The 21,015-nt window shown below is 42.5% G+C and overlaps 1 protein-coding gene across 2 annotated transcripts in view; it reads left to right on the top strand.

Annotated features, from left to right (window-relative positions):
- Positions 1-13,736, top strand: part of SLC7A7 (solute carrier family 7 member 7) — a 63,508-nt gene extending 49,772 nt beyond the window's left edge. For both annotated transcript variants that reach the window (XM_068241962.1, XM_068241954.1), the window contains exons 5-10: positions 1,903-2,026; positions 3,299-3,402; positions 7,644-7,740; positions 11,233-11,382; positions 12,629-12,812; positions 12,907-13,736. In XM_068241962.1, the coding sequence (XP_068098063.1) occupies positions 1,903-2,026; positions 3,299-3,402; positions 7,644-7,740; positions 11,233-11,382; positions 12,629-12,812; positions 12,907-13,001 (754 nt within the window). In that variant the 3' untranslated portion in view covers positions 13,002-13,736. The remainder of the gene's footprint in view (positions 1-1,902; positions 2,027-3,298; positions 3,403-7,643; positions 7,741-11,232; positions 11,383-12,628; positions 12,813-12,906) is intronic.
- The last annotated feature ends 7,279 nt before the right edge of the window (positions 13,737-21,015 follow it).

Raw genomic sequence — 21,015 nt, 5'->3', positions numbered from 1 at the left:
TGCCACTCTGGGTGGGTATGAGGGTGTCATTGTGGGGGAAGAGGACAGAGGAGGGTGCCAACATGGGTGGGTGGTAGGGTGCCACTTTGGGTAGGAGGAGGGTGCCACTCTGGGGGGAGAGAAGGGTGCCAACATGGGTGGGTGGTAGGGTGCCACTCTGGGGGGGGGAGGAGGGTGCCAACATGGGTGGGTGGTAGGGTGTCACTTTGGGTGGGAGAAGGGTGCCACTCTGGGGGGAAATGAGGGGTCCTGGGTGGGTAGGAGTGGGTGGGTGCCACATTGGGTGGGGTGAAGGGTGCCACTCTGGGGGAGAGGAGGAAGGAGGGTGTCACACTGTGGGGGTGGAATGAAGAGTGCCAGTGGGGAGAAAGCAAGATCGCGGCACCACTCCTCCCTCCCTCTCCATCAGTGCCCCCTCCCGAGAACGCGCAGTGGGCGTTTAGTTTACCTGAGTCTCTGCACTCCGGCCTGCTTCTTCATTCTACTTCCTGTTACGCGTCATGGGAAACAGGAAATAGAATGAAGCTGGCCGGAGCACAGAGACTCAGGTAAACTAAACACCCGCTGCGCGTTCTCTGCAAGGGGACTCGGGAGGGGGCACTGATGGAGAGGGAGGGAGGAGTGATGTCGGCCTCCCTCCCCGCATTACACTTCGGTGGCTGGTGCCGTGATCTTGCTTTCTCTCCACATGCGAGCGGGGAGAGCAGCAGGGGTGGGGGATTCAGGGCATCGGTAAGCCCCCCCCCCCCCCCCCCCGCGTGCACCAGTGACTGGGCCTCCACAATAACCATTGATGGAGACAGGGTTTCCAATGACAGAAATTCGGACCACACTGACAGAGCTGAAATAACTCTGTCTGGCTACCATTCCTTTGTAGTCTGTACATCCGACCAACATGGCATGGATTGATGTGGCTCTTTGGTATAGGGCCTGGGCCAGTACTATGGACCAGTACCCAGATAGCTCTTAGTGATCCAGAATCACTCTTACCAGTAAAAAATGATACTAGAAAAGGTATTCTCACAGTACAACCATGCAGTTGCTGAATTACCCATCTCCTGACTAAAAAAAAAAAAAAAAAGTTTTTCCCAATCAAGCTTGTGATTGTCTAAAGTTTATTGAAAAGGCAAGTTGGAAGCAAATACATTATCATTAAAGGCTCCAGGTTTATTTCCTTTTAAACAATACTAGTTGCCTGGCAATCCTGTTGATCTCTTTGGCTGCAGTAGTGTCGGAATCATACACCTGAAACAAGCATGCAGCTAACTCAGTCAGACTTCAGTCAGAAGCGTCTGATCTGCATATGCTTGTTCAGGGTCATCTATGGCTAGAAGTATTGAAGGCAGGCAGGGAACACACTCGACTTTCAGTTTTCCGCGCGCATTTTTCTGCATACTTTTTCTGCACACCAAGTGTGTTTCCATGCAGGAAAACGCGCGCGTTTTTTCACAGCAACTGATGTAATTGATAGAGAAAACTGCCAAAATGTGCAGAATCATCATGCAGAATGTCAGTTTTTTTTCTGCGTACGAGCAACACAGTAAGTGTGAACTAGCACATTGATTAACATGAGTTCTCAGTTTTCCTGTGCAGAAAACGTGCACGAAAACAGTCAAGTGTGTTCCCTGCCTCAGGATCAGCAGGGCTGCCAGGCAACCCTCTCAGTTCAGGTATGCGTTCAATACTAAGTGATTACATCTGACAGAAATATGGAACTGTATGTGGCTATTGTAAGAGTGGTTTCATTTTGTTCCAACACATAACTTCCATGCCAAGCTACACTGCTCTAGCAAATACAGATAAAAGAACATGGAAAACAAATTTGTGAGTTAATAATGAATAAGACAAAGAGAAATACAATTAACTAACCTTTTTCCTGTGTATATTTTATGTACTGTGCAGAAATTTACCCTTGGCCATCGGGATCTCTATGCCAATTGTGACAGTGATTTACATACTGACCAACGTTGCCTATTACACGGTGCTGGACATGCGTTCCATTCTGGGAAGCGATGCTGTTGCAGTGGTAATTTTTTTTCATTTAATTTTCAGCGTATTGCTAGAAGCTTTATTTCTTTGGCTCCTAGTTAATGGATACCCGAAGTGACATGTGACATGATGAGATAGACATGTGTATGTACAGTGCCTAGCACACTAATAGCTATGTTGTGTTACTTTTTTTCTTTCTCTGTCTGAAATAGTTAAATATCAGGCATATAAGTGGCTGACTCAGTCCTGACTCAGACAGGAAGTGACTACAGTGTGACCCTCACTGATAAGAAATTCCAACTATAAAACACCTTCCTAGCACAAAATGGCTTCTGAGAGCAGGAACGAGATAAAAAGGGAAATTTCTTATCAGTGAGGGTCACACTGTAGTCACTTCCTATCTGAGTCAGGACTGAGTCAGCCACTTACATACTTGATATTTAACTCTTTCAGACAGAGAAAGAAAAAAAGGAACACAGCATAGTTATTAGTGTGCTTGGCACTGTACATACACATGTCTATCTCATCATGTCACGTGTCACTTCGGGTATCCTTTAATATACATTACAAAGGTCTAGCTAAGAATGGGCCTAATGCACTAAAGTACAGTAATGTTGCAATTTGACCATCACTAGAGCAGGGGGAGCACTGCCTGTTAATCCATTAGCAGCACCTTGTTACCCTAGCAACATAGCAACACGCCTGTAAACCCGGTAACACGTGTGGTGCTAATGGGTAAACGGCCAGTGCTCCCCCTGTGCTAGTAACGGTAAAAGAGCCCACTGCAACTTTACCATACTGTACACACTGGAAATTGGCAAGCGCAATTTCAAACGCAGTGCGTTTATCAATCAAAATTCTACTTGCGGTTTTTGTACGTTTGCAATGCTTTCGCGATTTTGCTGAGGCTATCTTTACCTGGTTCCATTTGCGGTACCTAAAAAATGTAATGAAAATCGCATGCACAACTTTTTTTCTGCGTTTCACAAACACAAGCGGTCAAAAAGTGCGGCAGGCACTTACATTTTTTAAAATTGCATCACACCACTGTGTACCGCACCTTACGGTTTGCTTTATTTTCATGAAGGCTTTGCGATTGAAAAATCGCATGCGATTCTAAAATCGCAGCGCAATGCAGCCAGTGTGTACAGAGAAGCAGGGAAATGAGGTAAAACAAAATTTAAAAGTCTATTTTAATGATATGAAAGTGCAAGGAGAAATGTGGTGAGCTATAAACACTTGTCAGTGATAAAGGTCATTCATCTTCTCATCATTTAGTGATTGTGGTACTGGGTTTTTCTTTTCCTAGACCTTCGCTGATCAGATATTTGGAATATTTAACTGGACAATCCCAGTCGCTGTGGCCCTCTCATGCTTTGGAGGTCTGAATGCTTCAATCCTCGCAGCTTCCAGGTAAAGAGTAACTCATCTGTCTGTGGCACTACAGCACAAAGCGAGCTTTTTTATTCACTGTTTGGTCATCAAACTCAATCTATGCTACCTTTAGATATACTTACCTGGGGCTTCCTCCAGCCCCTTGCAGCCGACATGTCCCTCGCAGCATCTTCGCTTGCAGCTGCTGGCCCGGGGTCCCTGCCGGTGCAGAGGCTGACCTCCTCTACTGCACCTGCGCGAGCGCCGCTGTCAGTGACTCGCACGTGGGCACCAGTGTTCTGTGCAGGGGCAGTAGATGGAGCCCACGTGCGAGTGATTGAAAGCAGCACTCGCGCAGACGCAGAAGAGGACGACCTTGAGGTTGGCCTCTGCACCGGCAGGGACCCCAGGCTAGCAGCTGCGAACAAAGATGCTGCGAGGGACGTGTCAGCTGGAAGGGGCTGGAAGAAGCCCAACTAAGAATATCTAAAGGTAGCATAGATTGATTGATTGATTGATGATTCCTTAATAGTGTTGATCATGATTGAGAATTTCGTTATGAAATTTTGCATAATTTTTGTAATTACAACCCTGTTCATAATTTCAAATTTGCATGTAATCTAGAAGTTGCTCAAAATTAGGCTGAAATTATTTTGAACATATTTTTGCATGGATGCGTAGATTTGTTGACATTTATGGCCATGCGTGTGAAAATTAATTTTCACTAAAGGTATTGAAGTCAGTATGAAAAAAAAATGTTGGGGGAGAATTGTGTTACACTAGAAATAGAAATAGGTACAAGATGTTTCAATTTGCAGTTTTATTTAATGATATCCACTGAACCTACAGGCCCAACTAAACCGAAAATTTATCAAGGCAAATTTGGAAAGCAATCATATTGTAAAAAATAAGTACTACTTTTGGTACTTACATTTTTTTTTAATTGAAAAACCCTTTGTGTATCTGTGCTTGCTGCAGCCGTACTCCTATCTATTGAGACCTCTAGAGCCTGTTACATCCTGTATAAGGTTTGGGGTCTTAAAAATTGGTTGCACATAACTTATCTGAATTACAGTCTCACTCTCACCTACTAATGTAGACACATTCATGTAATACAAAGAATATGGGAAAATACAGTCCAACCGGCATCTGTTGTTTTTTCTAGTTTGTGTGTTTTATGGTTACACATGACTGAATTGACCGGCAGCTGCCACCAAAGTAAAGATAAAGTAAAGATAACTTTTCTTTCTTTTTTTTTTTTTTTTTCAACAATGATTTTTATTGATAATAAACTTCAGCAGAATATATAAACCGATCAATACCAGTTTCATAGAAGTAGGACCACAGTGCAAATGATAACAAATATCTGCTGAGTTAAGAAAAAAAAACACACAAAAACACAAAAAAGAAAACAAAAAAAGAAAAATCAACTATTGCACAATTCTCAATTCAAGCAAATTTTTTTTTTTTTAACCCAGCTCAGTGTTAATGTACTGATAATTTTACTTTGATAATTTTACATAAAATTTTCTTTTGGTCATAGTGTCCTTATTTTATCTGAAATGGTAAGTTTCTGTTATTTGCATTTTGAGATACTCTTGTCACTGTAGCTAAAAAAAAAAAAAAGTTGTTGGTACTGCACCGTTCAACACAGTGCAACAAAGGCACACAGACCAGGCAAAAAAAGTAAAATAAATATAAAAATTAGCGGACATAAAGGGACCTACCGTATTTTAGACAAAAACATTTTTTTTTCTTTTTTGGGCGTGTTGGATTTACCCCTGGTCTATATTACCCATCCGCTTTTGATTGGTGGAAGCAATCAGATTTACATACTATTTATGATTTACAGTAGTTGCTAATTCCTCAATCAAAAGTTTTGACTCTCTGAAAGAATATTAAAAAAAATCCCTGATGGAGAAGTATTTCATTATCTCCAAATAAAGCGTTTTTATAAAACAAATTGGCAGACATGAATCATTACTTATGTATACAAACACATCTGTACCTTTGATGTCAATACCTTCGGACTTCTTTCACTATTATATAAATGCCTAGCTTCTAATGCAACATTGTCCAAACATTCTTACATTAAAAAATAGGAGACTGATCTTAATTAATCTTTGGAAGTTGATGTTTAGCTGATGAAAAAAAAGTGTAATTTTTGCGTTTAGATCTAAAATTTCCTTTATAAAAGTCCTGTGCAATTAAACAATACTTGGAAAAAAATATTACCCAAAGAAAGGCTAGATTATCTTGAAAAAAACAATATACAGTTGGATGCGAAAGTTTGAGCAACCTTGTTAATCGCCATGATTTTCCTGTATAAATAGTTGATTGTTAGGATAAAAAATGTCAGTTAAATATATCATATACGAGACACACACAGTGATAATTAATGAAGTTTATTAGATTTACAGAAAGTGTGCAATAATTGTTTAAATAAAAATAAACAGGTGCATACATTTTATTGATTACAAAACCTTTAGAACTACCAAATTGGCTTGGTAAGTTCAGTGACCCCCTGACCTACATACACAGGTGAATCCAATTATGAGAAAGAGTATTTAAGGAGGTCAATTGTAAGTTTCCCTCCTCTTTTAAGTTTCTATGAAGAGTAGCAACATGGGGGTCTCAAAACAACTCTCAAATGACCTGAAGAAAAAATTGCCATGATGGTTTAGGGGAAGGATACAGAAAGCTGTCTCAGAGATTTCAGCTGTCTGTTTCCACAGTTAGGAATATATTGAGAAAATGGAAGACCACAGGCTCAGTTCAAGTTAAGGCTCGAAGCGGCAGACCCAGAAAAATCTCGGATAGACAGAAGTGACGAATGGTGAGAACAGTCAGAGTCAACCCACAGACCAGCACCAAAGACCTACAACATCATCTTGCTGCAGATGGAGTCACTGCATCGTTCAACCATTCGGTGCACTTTACACAAGGTGATGCTGTATGCTAGAGTGATGCAGAGGAAGCCTTTTCTCCGCCCACAGCACAAACAGAGCCGCTTGAGGTATGCTAAAGCACATTTGGACAAGCCAGCTTCATTTTGGAATAATGTACTGTGGACTGATGAAACTAAAATTGAGGTATTTGGGCATAACAAGGGGCATTATGCTTGGAGGAAAAAGAACACAGCATTCCAAGAAAAACACCTGCTACCTACAGTAAAATATGGTAGTGGTTCCATCATGCTGTGGGGCTGTGTGGTCAGTGCAGGGACTGAGAATCTTGTCAAAGTTGAGGGACACATGGATTCCACTCAGTATCAGCCGATTCTGGAGACCAATGTCCAGGAATCAGTGACAAAGCTGAAGCTGCGCTGGGGCTGGATCTTTCAACAAGACAACAACCCTAAACACTGCTCAAAATCCACTAATGCATTGATGCAGAGGAACAAGTACAACATTCTGGAATGGCCATCTCAGTCTCCAGACCTGAATATAATTGAAAATCTGTGGTGTGAGTTAAAGAGAGCTGTCCATGCTCAGAAGCCATCAAACCTGAATGAACTAGAGATGTTTTGTAAAGAGGAATGGTCTAAAATACCTTTAACCAGAATCCAGACTCTCATTGGAACCTACAGGAAGTGTTTAGAGGCTGTAATTTCTGCAAAAGGAGGATCTACTAAATATTGGTTTTATTTCTTTTTGTGGTGCCCAAATTTATACACCTGCCTAATTTTGTTTAAACAATTATTGCACACTTTCTGTAAATCCAATAAACTTTTAACTTTTTAAATTTCATTTCTCAAATATCACTGTGTGTCTCCTATATAATATATTTAACTGATATTTTTGTCGTAACAACCAACGATTTATACAGGAAAATCCTGACGATTAACAAGGTTGCCCAAACATTCGCATCCCATTGTATGTATCACTTTGGTGGCTCAAGTAATAAAAAGTTATTGCTGTATCAATAGCGATATGCCAAAATTGTCAGGAATCTTAAAGGACCACTATCGTGAAACTTATGAAAAATAAAACTAAAAAAGATATATGATTTATTTTTGAACTAATTCTTAACCCTTCACTAGGCCTTCTACTAGCATTATCTTCTGTATAAATCTTTTTTAGTTTTTATTTTTCTCTAAATTTTGCGATAGTGGTCCCTAAGGGGGTAAAAATTCAGGAATGCGAAGTGGTTAAAGAACCATATAAATGCATTGAACAGTGAACTATATTTTACGTTATTAACCAGTGGAAAATGTGGTTTAGTAGCAGGTTCACAAGGCAGATAACTTGTTACTAAATGCCTCCCATATTATATTTCAGGCTCTTTTTTGTTGGCTCTCGAGAAGGACACCTGCCTGATGCTCTCAGTATGATCCATGTAGAACGATTCACTCCTATCCCTGCCCTACTGTTTAATGTAAGTGCCTACTGCTGCATTTAGTCACCTGATCAGTTTCCACATATAGATGCACATAGCGTAACATCATCTGTGACTCTAGCTGTGGATTTGATTTAATGGATTGTGAAAGTGCTGATTAGTAAAATAAATAAATATTTTGAAAGAGGCAAAATTGTGGTGCGTATAGAATTGAAGAGGAAGTGCAACTGTGGCATAATTTAGTGCACAGCTATGTGGAAAATCGTGTCCAGTTGTTCCTCCCTGAAGTAAGCAAAGTCATTATATGTATTTATACAGTGCTGACATACAGTACATGGTTGTGTTGCTTAAAGAAAACCTGAACTGAAAATTAAAAGTCAAAATAAGCATACACAAGTCATACTTACCTTCCATGTAGTCTACTCCTCAGTGTCTTTCTCCTGTCCCGCATCCTGTTTGTTCACTGTGATCAAGGGAATTTTCCGTCCTCCATTTTGAAAATGGCCATTACCCACAACAGCTTTCTGGTCAGCACACAGTTAAACTGTAACATCGCCCACTTGAGCCATAGGGAAACATGGACATTACCTAGTACATCAGTTTTCCTCTCAGCTATAACTGACAGCAACTGACATATTTCAGATCTGACAAAATATTGTCAGAACTGGAAGGGATTATTGCCAGAAGAAAATGGTGAGCTTCTGAGAGGAACAAATGGCAAGGTAACTATGTAATGTTCATTTGAAGTTACCTCATGTGTTTATTTTAAATATTTTTACTCAGTACAAGTTCTCTTTAAGGCCTCTCAGAGAAGCTCATAATCTAATCCCCACTTCAGTCATAGTCTGATATTTTAGTCATAGTCTAAGGCCAATTTTTAGCAGACCTAATTCATTTTGTATGGTTTTTGGATGTCGGAGGTCCCAAACGCCCTGTTTGGGACCTGTTATCCCTGCCAGGACCCAGATTTCAATTAGTGTACCGCTCTCCCGCCGCTGCAGCCCACTCGCCCTCCTTTCAGTATGACAGCAGAGCTCCATGAGTCTGTCAGGAGACGATTTTATTGGCTCTTGACCCTGTGATCACTTAGAGCCAATCACGGGTCCATGCCATGTGACATTGGTGAGTCCTGTTGTTTATACCAGCAGTCTCTGGTCCTTAAAGCGGATCCGAGTTGAAAAACTAACTATAACAAGTAACTTGTCTATATATCTTATCTAAAGTTTAGATAGTTTACACAGCAAATCTAGCTGCAAACTGCTTCAAAAGTTTATGATTATTTATTCCTGTGATACAATGAGGGCAGACATGTTCTGTTTATCACATTGTCACAGGCTGAGGGCTGGAGATGCTATCAGCTTGCCTGTGTGTAAATTAAGTGCCCTCCCCTCCTCCCCTCTGCCTCTGAAATCAATGGCTAGTAACATCCTCCTCCTCCTGCCCAGACTGAGCTTCCATAAGCCCTTACTACAGTGCCAAGGCACAAAAGGAGCTGTGGGTGAGGCTTGTTTAGTATATAGGGAATTAGAGTATTAAAACAAAACAAAAAAAGTATTTGGCTTGATGAATGCCCTATAAACTATATAAAAGGAACACAATTATGCAATGAGTAAACGTTTATCTCGGATCCACTTTAAGGGGCCAGCGACTGCTGGTACTCGAGTGGTTAATCACATCACAGTTACTAGATAGGGATTCCTGATAACAAATACCAGAATTGCAGAATTCATTAGAAAAATGTACAAGACATTCTCAGTGCCATTAATCTTTCATATAGGGTTGTTAAGTAGTGTGAATTTTTGTAACTTAATAAGTAAGCCTATTTATAAAGTGGTGACAGAATCCTGGATGTTACAGTTCGGGTCACTAATCTTCCCAATAGTTCTTTGCAGATAGAAATTGTGGTCTATTTATAAAAAGCTGAAGTGTTTTGTGAAAGAAAACATTACTGTGATGTGCAATAATGCTCTGTGTCCAGACATTATCCTCCTATTGGGTTATTGTAAACATCACGTGACCTGGCTGACCAGTAAGAAAGAAGGATGGTATCCCAACCCCTCACTGAAAACAGCAGCCATGACCAAAGTTCAGCCTGTACTACCAAAGGCAGTACATGACACTCAGTGCTACTGATTTCCCATGGTCTTCATAAATGAAAACCATATCCTATACAGATTTGCCTAACTGCATTTAACATGTATAGCCAGTGCAAGTGTGGCGGGCCTACAATACCTTTTACTGTGCCCCTCGGATATCCCACCTAGTTATCAAGCAAATACCTTAACTTCACCTTAACACTGAGGCTCTTTCATACTCCCACTATCTACTGCAACCCTCTAGTGGCAACCAAAAAACTGCCGCTTTGCAGAGTGGAGTGGAGTGGAAGGGAAAGAAGCTCTGTCACATTGCTTGCCTTATTTAGCACTGTTACCCTCCTGAAATGTGGCATAGAGGTTGAACAGAGGAATTAAATAAAGTGTAATACCTGGTTTGCAAATCCATAGTAATGTAATCAAGGACTATGGCCGTTCTTGGCTGAGGTCCTCTGGGTTATTGTAGTATGTACTGTATATGGTTTGTTTAAAGGATACCTGAAGTGACATGTGACATGATGAGATAGACATGTGTATGTACAGTGCCTAGCACACAAATAACTAGGCTGTGTTCTTTTTTTTACTTTCTCTGCCTGAAAGAGTTAAATATCAGGTATGTAAGTGGCTGACTCAGTCCTGACTCAGACAGGAAGTGACTACAGTGTGACCCCCACTGATAAGAAATTCCAACTATAAAACACTTTACTAGCAGAAAATGGCTTCTGAGAGCAAGAAAGAGATAAAAAGGGGAATTTCTTATCAGTGAGGATCACACTGTAGTCACTTCCTGTCTGAGTCAGGACTGAGTCAGCCACTTACATACCTGATATTTAACTCTTTCAGGCAGAAAAAGAAAAAAAGGAACACAGTATAGTTATATGTGTGCTAGGCCCTGTACATGCACATGTCTATCTCATCATGTCACATGTCACTTCGGGTATCCTTTAATACACAAAATAAGACAGAAGGTCTAATTTGTGAAGTAAAGTACTGTAACTTCTGTAAATACAACTGATTAGGACTTATTTCATACATAGTTCAAGCAGTAAGTAAGAAGACTTAAATTGGACCCGAGCTCTAGTAAAGAACAGACTGTAATGTGTTCATTCCACATAGAAATGCTGTAGAAATCAGCTGCACTGAGCTGTGTTTGGTTATTTAGCTACAATTCAGTTTAACAAGTGTGTAATAAGTAGGCATGACTCACGGTGCCGATACAGGAAAATACATGCTTAAACCCTTCCTTTGCTCCCTAAAAGTTCATCCAGTAAACTTTCAGGGCTTTTTTGGATTTCTGTGCATTGTAACAAAGAAATAGTTTTCCCTGATTGTTTTCATGCTGTGTCTAATGTTTTGGAGCAGAGAGAAAGTTCTGAGCTCAGATCCACTTTAAGACACTTGAATTGCTAGCGATATGAATATTGGCCTATTTTTTCAGGGGGCAATGGCTCTCGTATACCTGTGTGTTGAGGACATCTTCCAGCTTATCAATTACTACAGCTTCAGCTACTGGTTGTTTGTGGGTCTCTCTATCGCTGGTCAGCTGTATTTACGTTGGAAGGAACCAGACAGGCCTCGACCACTCAAGGTCAGTATTTTATATGGCAAAAATATGCATGGTACTTTGACCAATGTCTTACCTTGATCTTTGCATTTTCACTATCTCGCACTATATTTGCCATCTGAAAAGTCATATGTCTTGTCTGTTGTGCACTATAGTGCCTGTTATTCAACAATTATTAAGCAAAAACAAATCAAATGTTTATGAAAAACTATTGCAAAGAAAACCCAGGGCTGCTGCCTACAGCAAGTAGTGGAATTTCATTCTTCATTCCTAAACTGCCTTGTAAAAATACAAAATAGATGCTCATTGGTTTCAGTGGGCAATAGTATCAAATGTCATAGATCTGCCCTAATGAATCTGATTGAATTCTTAACCTCCTTAGCGGTATGCCCGACACTGTGTCAGGAATACTGCTCTCTGGCTTCACAAGTCCCCCATGAAAATTTTTTCTGATCCAATGGCTGTAAACCTTTAGCTAGCACTAGGCTAGCTAGTATATGTGGCCGGCACCCCCCGATCGCTGCTGATCCCCCGATTCAGACAGTTAATACAGTACCCAGCCTGGATCCAGCGATCAGTGCAGCCTTGCTGCACAGGTCTCTCTATGGGGAGGATCGGGTCTGCGCATGACGTCATGACCTCGGTGACGTCATGTATGATCCTCCCCATAGCGAAGAGTGGAGCTGTGCGAGGAGGCTGTGCCGATTGCTGGATCCAGGCTGGGTAATGTATGAACTGGCTGGATCGGGGTATCGGCGGCAATCGGGGGGGCGGCCATATATACTAGCTAGCCAAGTGCTAGCTAAAGGTATTACATCCATTGGATCTGAAATTAGGGGGACTATAAACTGTAAAACCTCCTGAGTGGCGTAACGCTCAGGAGGTTAAAAGACACCTGAACTGGGAGAGATATGGAGGCTGCCATATTTATTTCCTTTTAAACAACTCAGATTCCCTGGCTATCCTGTTTATCTTCTGCCTCTAAAGCCTCATGCACATGCATGATAAAGTTGGCTGAGGCAGCCGATAACGACCACCTCCGCTGATAATCAGGCGTGTGTACAGAGGCCCCCTACCCACAAGTGGTCCACTCGGAGGATCAACTCGTCCCCAATTCTTTTGTGCACGTCACTCCCCTGCCCTCCCCGTGACATCCCGCACACACTGTTCCGTCACCTCTCCCCCCCCCCCCCCCACACACACACACATAGCAACAGAGTACGCATCTTGACTGTTTTTAATAGTAAAAATATATGTTTTTAACTTTCAGCTTAGTCTTGTATTTCCGGTGATATTTTGCCTCTGCACTGTTTTCCTGGTGGCCGTGCCGTTGTACAGTGACTTGATCAACTCTCTGATTGGAATAGCCATAGCCTTGTCAGGAGTTCCTGTCTATTTCCTTCTTGTACGGGTACCCGAGCAAAAGAAACCCCTTTGGCTACGACGTGCAGCAGGTGAGGATTGCGCCCTGCTAATGTTATCATTGCATGTTCTGTCTGTTCTATACCTGCTTTTTAATAACCGGCCTTATTGTCTTGTCTCTTACAGCTGCTATCACTCGTTATACTCAGATTCTGTGCTTCTCTGTCATCACCGAACTGGATTTAGAAGACGATGAAAAACTGGCAGCGAAATCTGACTGAGACACACAGTCACTGCACTGAATCTGTTTTGATCCTCAGAAACCTCATTTATGACATAATTTATTTCTTATGCAAGATGGATGGCTTTGTATGTCGTTGAAAGCTTTAGCGCAGGTGGGCTGCAGGGCAGTGCTCTGGCTGGAAGCTTTGTGATTTCTCTCTGGCAGGGGAAATATTGATAACTGTCTCCCATAGAACGAGCTTTTCCTAGACGTCAGTCTTTGGAGGGGTATGTGCAGTGAGATGCAGTGCTGGCCCATGGACACAGGCACTTACATCTCTGCGTCTACAGCAATCCTATACGGACCAATCAGGACACCAGAGACTCCCACCACTGTGGTGTTGTTTATGACTAAGCAATTTTGCACTATCTGGGAAAAACAGGTCTAAAGACGCCCATTAATCATACAATCCCATGGCTGATCGATCATTTCTGATTGTCATCAGAATCAGAATCATGGTTATTGATCAGAAATGATAGGCGTGCCCAATAACAGCTGAGCTTCCACTAAGATTTGATCAGATAAATGGAATGGAATTTTTGGGACCTATTCTATCGATCTGGTTAGTACGAATTCTGCTGATTGTGGGCCTGACCCATTGTTTCTGATCATTCACAATGTAAATTGGAAACTGATCAATTGTCCATGGGATTGTATTGTTAACGGGCAACTTTAGTTGTTTCTGTACAGAGGCTGGAAAGTGTAATAAAAATCCAAAAGACACGTGATATTACAGTGATTGTTTTTCGTATTGTCATTTCTAAAATACAAAATACAACTATTTGGGCCTTTTGGGTCACTAGGACCAGGCTGTTTGATTATTGCGATTGTATCACTTCTTTCAACCTAAAAAAATACAGCGAACAAGTGCATGACATTTTAAGCTGACATGACCCCAAAAAGGGTGTTAATTATTGGTGTTGAATTCAGCACAGCGAATTCAAAACACCCGAATACTCCCAATTAGTGATGGCCAGGTCTAGGAGAACTCATGGAGAAGCGTGTAATCAGTTTGGTCAGGTGAGATATGTAAGTCTCTGATTAGCTAGTCACGATCATGTGCTAAAGCAGAATGTGATCACAGCAAATCAAAGCTTTGCAAATACTGTATATCAGCTGATCAAACAAATCACATGCTTCTCCATGAGTTCTAGACATGATCTCCACTACTCCCAATTACCGCTGTTCAGCACTGAAAAAGTGGACTGGGTCAGGAGGATTTCACTGACTGGCGTGAAAACGCAGCGGAAATAGCTGGTATTCACTGACTGGCGTGTCATGTGAAACGCAACGGAAATAGCTGCTAGTAGAATATCTGTAAAATTACCAACAATGTACTATTGAGCAGTGGTAATTCCGATAGTAAAATATCTGCAAATTTTATCAATATTTTATTGCTAAACCTAACCCTATTCTTACAGGAGCCCCAACCAACCCCCACCCATGCCTAACCCTAACGCCCCCCCCCCCCCATCCCCACAAACCTTTGTCACTATTTATGATAAATATCAGGCACCCCAGAAGTTTGACCCAACTGTGCAAACAATAATCCCCTAATCACCGTATACAAAAGATGGAAACATGGCATAATGTTGCCTTTGCTCTTCAATGCTGGAACTCCTTTTCATACTTGTTCCCATCACGTTACCATATGGTCACATTTGGCCACATTATGTCCTCTGAAGCAGGAAGATCACACAGTTCAGGTAGAGTCACTAATTGACCAGCTCCGCATGAACTGGCAGGGACATGGTTATGCACTGCTGGAGTAACAGCTCTCAGCAGCTGCAGCAGGATGTTTCATAAACCTGCCAGATAATGTCTAGTGCCTGAAGCATACAGAGTGTATGATCTGCCTTTTCTAACTGCTGTAAATATTCTGCACTCAGATCTCTAATTACATAAATGCTCAACCTGCTAGACACTTGGGCGGTAGAAATTAGAGTGATAGATCTTTTATTGTAAAAGCCAAGCATGACTCTGCCCTCTACTCCTCCCAACACTTCCAAGTGACCCTGGAGTAAACACAGCAGAAGTGTAAACTGATCACAGTTGCGTGTGGTCTGGTATTATGTCATGGAGAGAATCCAAAGACATAACAACAAAAGGTGTTTAGGTGATGACTTTAACTGTACAATATTTCTATGCAAACTTTCAAAACTTTAAGTTTCTTCTTTAGGCATGTTTCAGAACTGGATCACAACCTGTATGAAAACACATGTGGACAAGCACCATAAAAGGATAATACTAGTGATAAGGTCCCCCACAAGTGACCAGGAACCAATTGTATGGAGTGTGCTAATGGGAAATAGACACATTAAAGTAAGGAGAGAAAAGTGCCCATAAAAGTAGCACCAGACCATACAGATAATCAAATAAGTATAAATCTTTATTGGGAACAAACTTCAATATAAAATCAATTAAAATCACCATTGGTGAAAAGGCGGGGTACAATAATCTCAATATTAAACCAGAATTCTACAACATAAAATATGCAATCCTCAAAATACCATCGACTCCAGTAGAAACACAAGTTGTAGTAATTCTTCTCCATAGGCTGAAGCTTGGGGACACTGTGGCATGGATCTGGGAAAGAATTGGATGCAGGAGGATACCAAGACAGCAGAAGACACAGCAGAGGACACATGAGGATGGGGGATAGGAGGATACAGGTACAGAGGGGTACACCAGGAGGACACTAAAGTTACAGGAGGGCAGAGGCGTCTGAGCCATTAGGCAGCTATAAATTTTCACCTAAGGCGACAGGAAGAGGCAAGGGCGCTTCTGCACTGAGTAGTGAGAGAAGAAATGCCTCTCAGCTGACTCAGGTGTCAGTTTACACAGCAGCAGCAGGGCTGACTGGACTTCAGCTCAAAGAACCACAGTAATGAATGAGTCAGTGAGAGAAGGCACTCATCCTAGTCAGGGATCCGAGGAGTACAGCATCATCAGCTCCTGAGTCCGACTCCTGAGAATTCAGTCCCTCTCTCTCTGCTACTGGTAACTGCGTAGATGTAGAGACTGTGTAGGAGGGACACGGGAACACAAGAGGAGGAAGAGGCTGCACAGTGGGGAAGGCAGGAGGACACAGCACAGGAACTTGTGTGTTCATAGAAATATAAGACATCCCCTGAAAATAAGCCCTAGCACATCTTTTGGTGCAAAAAATAATATAAGACACTCTTATTTTCGGGGAAACACGGTATATACACAGGTAGGTACAGGATGATATATGCCGTATCACAATAAGAGGATAAATATGCACAATAAAGTGAACAGTGTCCAACAAGGGGAGGGACTAATAGTATTTATACAAGCAAATGGGACTCAAGTCCCAAGAAAACAAGTAAGGAGAGGAAAAAAAAGGGAATTCTCTCTAATAGATTATTTAAGGTGCTGCCGTGCAGGAGTGAAAGAGCCTAGCGTGATACACTTACGTGAGACAAGATGAGATGAGGATAGGAGGGAAACCACCGCCTGCCGCCTTAACCTCCCTGGCGTTATGATTATTTGGGGCGCACGGCCGCGGGAGGGTTTTTTCTGCCTAATTTTTTTTTTAACATGCAGCTAGCCTAGCGCTAGCTACATGCTTCCCCCCTCCCTGCAGCGTCCGCCCAGCCCCTCCGATCGCCGCCTGCGCATAATTCCAACAGGAAATCCCGTTCTGAACAGGATTTCCTGTATGGGCTTCCCCACACTTTGCTAGCTGCGTGTTTGAAGAAAAAAATTATGCAAATTGGCCCACCAGGGCCTGAGCAATTCTTCGCGGCGGCATAGCCCGAGCTCAGCTCGGGATTACCGCCAAGGAGGTTAATGCATCTCACGGGATCCACCCGCTTCTGAGAAAGACAGAGAGTAACTTATATTGAAGTTTGTTCCCAATAAAGATTTATACTAATTTGATTATCTGTATGGTATGGTGCTACTTTTATGGGTGCTTTTCTCTCCTTACTTTAATGTGTCAACTGGATCACAAAACCTCTGGCAGGGGTCGCAGGGGTGATTGCTACGCCCATGTATTGGTACAAGAGAATAGTGTCCCAGCACTCGGGCACCGCTAATGCAGAGGAATGGACTGGTCTGAACAGTATATACGACTTGCTGCAGTGTTATATGTGAGCTTGCAGGTCATGCTCAAGACTGAAACGCACATGAGTCAATATCAGCAGAAGGAAAGAGAGCCTGCCACTGCCATTTAAACTTCTATTAGAGTTGTCAGCGGCTAGGTTGGCGCCAGGCTGGAAGATTCACGCAAATGCGCTTGTTCACTGCAGGACCAGTGTTAGGGGTGGGCTGCTCAGACGTGACTCACGTCACTGCGGTAGTTCTGTCTACGTAAGCACTTCACGCCCCCCGTTGTCATGGCCACCTTGGATGCCCAGCTAACTGCGTAAAACGGACATCTAAAGTGACGGCAGTAAACATTAACACACAGGTAACCATGGCAGCCTAAAGCTGCAACTCTAGCGTTAAGTACATTTGAATGCGCTAGCGGCTGCCAGCATTGTAACATCATAGATTATTATTGCGCTAGCTGTTAAGAACCTGTTACCTTTCACCAAGACAGGAGCTACTATATTAGAGGTCCTATTGGGAACAGGCATAGCAAGTATAGCAGTGCCAAAGTAAAATTGACATCCAAAAAGACAAAGGTAGCTGGAACGCTACTTAAAACCAGAGCTGCGGTGCGCAGATTTAAACCTGGAGCACAGCCAGGGAGAGAGCATATGAATGTAGAGCCCAGTGTTCCAGAATGTAGAACCAAAGCATGCAGAACCGCAGAGAGTCCCAAGACCAAGGATAGCCAAGTGGAAAGGATAGGAGGAGAACAACCAAATGGAAGAATGCCCTAGAGAAAGCAATAATAGTTATTCAGCGGGTTATTTATATGTACAACAGCAATCTTCATTTCTCTAAGAAGCATGCCAGTTCATTTCTGTTGTTTAGACTGAATGGTCCCAGAGTGTTGGTTTGCATGATCCAGCGGGATGCTCATTGCAAGAGGAGGCCCTCCCTGTCACCTCCATGGTGAACACAAGGAACTGTCAGCAAACCAAGAAACCATACTGTCTGTAACAATTTATATAGACCAGCAAAACCACTCTGCATTTCTGTGTTTTACCTCTGTCCTGTACAAATGTTCAGGTCAACTTGAAGGTCAAAATTGAAGCTGCCCATACCTGAGAGAACAGCCAGCCAATATGGTAGTCTGTCTGCGATCATATTAGTTGACATCTTCTGTCTATGGATGCAGATGATGGCCACTAGCTTGCCAATGGAAGCAATTTATCGTTATCTATGTGAGGGGTAATTTACACAGACAGCTGATCTGTATGCTTGCCATGCACTTCAGCCATTGATCTGCCAGGAAACGTACCCCATTCAGTTGCTATACATTGCACCCAACAGCAGCATTTATAGCCATGTGTGTCAGCAGCTGTGTGGTTACTCCAATGTAGGAACTTAAAGGGAACCAGAGAGGAAGCACCCTTGTGTATTTCACCATGTATATCAGTAAGAACATTAGAGAAAACACTTACCATGCTCTCTGTTTCCTCCTCACTGCTAAAAGTGTCTGTTAACAGCAGTCACAAGAATCCCAGACTGAGCAATTAAATCTGGCTTTGCTGGGAATGATTATTGCTGAGTCATTATAGCAAAGCCACAAGGGGGCAGGCTTGGGCTTGAAATAACACCACAGAAGACAGACTTAGCTATAATCTTTCTGTAGCAAAGCTAGACGGAGCAGCCTGACTTCTCAGTCGGGGATTCTTATCAGACGTGATAACAGTCAGATTACACAGAGAACAATGAAACAAAGGGCAGATTAGGTGTTTACTGTCATGTTCCCACTGATTTATAAGGTAAAATACAAGAGGGTGCTTCATCTCTGGTTCTCTTTAAGCCCTGCATGTAACGTCTGGAGAGTAGCATCTGCCTGCTTAGAAGTACATGGAGGAGACAGTTAACTGCCTTCATAAAAAAAAACCTTCAAGGAAATGTGAAGTGACCTGAAAAAAATATCCTTAGGTACTCACCTATGGAAAGGGAAGGCTATGGAATCCATAGAGCCATCCCGGTCCTCTCTCTGTCCCCTCATTCCAGCGCTGCCCACCCCAGTAAAATGATTCATCCTGTAGGTCGTAAGGTCGTATAAGTGTTCGGCCCTCCTCCTTTGGAAGTAACCAGTACTTCCGAAGACTAGCAATCTGTACTTTGGAAGCAATTGTGGACTCGAGTCCTAAAAAGTTCAGAAGGTGTGGAATTTCAACGGGGAACATCAACAACAACAAACAACATTTGTAAACCGCTTTTCTCCTGTAGGACTCAAAGCGCATAAGCATGGCTCAGACCAATAATTGGTTGATTAGTAAGTCGTGGAACAGAGAAAAAATTCTATAAGTCTGGAAATGCCATGCTAAACAGGTGGCTTTTCAGTCTTGATTTGAATAACTCCAGGGATGGGGCTGTCTTTGCTGAGTGTGGTAGGGAGTTTCAAAGAGTAGGAGCAGCATGACAGAAATCTCTGTCCCCAAAGGTTTTGAGGTGCACTCTGGGAGCGACCAAGTTTATAGATCCTGCTGATCTGAGGTTGTGAGAAGTGTGGTGCAGCTTCAGGAAGTCCTTCATGTATCCAGGGCCCAAATTGTGCAGTGATTTGTGTCACAGGAGCCCTAGTGGTCAGACCGCAAATTGCCTTCCAATCAGTTTTAGCACACAGACCATGCAAGCTTTGGTCGCGATCTTTGCGCAGAAACAGACAGAAATTTGGGCAGCAGCCCGACCAGAAGGGAGCCTGTGAGGTACGGTAACAACAACTTACACACTATTTCAGGGTATCTGCCACCACCACTGGTATGGGCCAGTGGACCCGACTGACTGACTGGTCCTACGAATTAAAACTGGTTAAACACACACTCTATTCTGTCTAGATATCAACAATAGTAGCATCTCTTCAGAGGTATGAGTTCAGTTCCTGTGTATGCTGAATAATAGGGTAGCAGAACAGTGAATGACTTTGATAAAGTCTTTATTTACGGCAATATAAATAATTAATACATACAGAAAATTATTAAAATCAACAATTATTGAGACATGAGATAACACAGTATGAAAATAAAGGGGAGAAAAAACGGATACTTAAGAGTTCATGGAGAGGTGTCCTTTTGTGGGAAAAGATGTAAAGTTCTTGGTTTCAATCAAAGTTCAGAGTTCAGATCAGGTGGATGCCAGCATATCCTCAAGCTGGCACAGATGTGATCAAGATGGAGTTTCAGGGTGGAGGACACTGAGTTTGCCTCTTCTTCCATTCTTATGCCCCTGTTCCAGTAGGAGGGAGTGAGGGCGGGAGCCTCACACCCCCTTAGAATATGAGATGAGTCCTCCCCTTGTCCTGGGGACCAGAAATCATGTCTAACCATATATAGGCTCTATCTCACAGAACCGTACAGGTCAGGGCAGATTTACTAACATTTTCAGGTCTGTCTCGATTTACCCAGCAGCCTGATACCAAACATGAGGGGTGGGGCCCCTGTGGTATCATCAGGGCACTTTTGAACTGCCTAACTGGCAGTCTTTACCTCAAAATGTTCTGAAACGTTCTCAGAACCAGCGCCAGACAGGGCCAATCCTGCTCTGTTAGTTTGGAGGGTCTGCCAGCCTGGCAACACAGAAAATATTACACATATAGCAGTTTATGGAATATGAGATACATCTGGGATTTACAGCAGGTCATCCCCAGGCAAACGCTCTTTGAATTTTGGGGCAGCAAGCTACGTGTCAGCTCCTCTGCTGCGAGGAGAGCCAGAATGTCTGACTTTTCCCCCAACTATATTGTTTCTGTCATCGTGCTTATCAACTATATCTGATGGATGGGCCATCAGCACAGCTTGAAGCCAGGGACACTCTGCAGCAGGCTAGTGCCTTTTGGTGGAAGGAGGGAAAGAGAAAAAAAAGAAAAAACAGGAATGTCAGTTCTGTTCGCTGCAATGACCAGCACATCTGACCAAGAA

Source organism: Hyperolius riggenbachi, chromosome 1 (assembly GCF_040937935.1).
Source record: "Hyperolius riggenbachi isolate aHypRig1 chromosome 1, aHypRig1.pri, whole genome shotgun sequence".
Classification (NCBI taxonomy): Eukaryota; Metazoa; Chordata; class Amphibia; order Anura; family Hyperoliidae; genus Hyperolius; species Hyperolius riggenbachi.
This window is presented reverse-complemented; position numbering and strand designations above follow the sequence as displayed.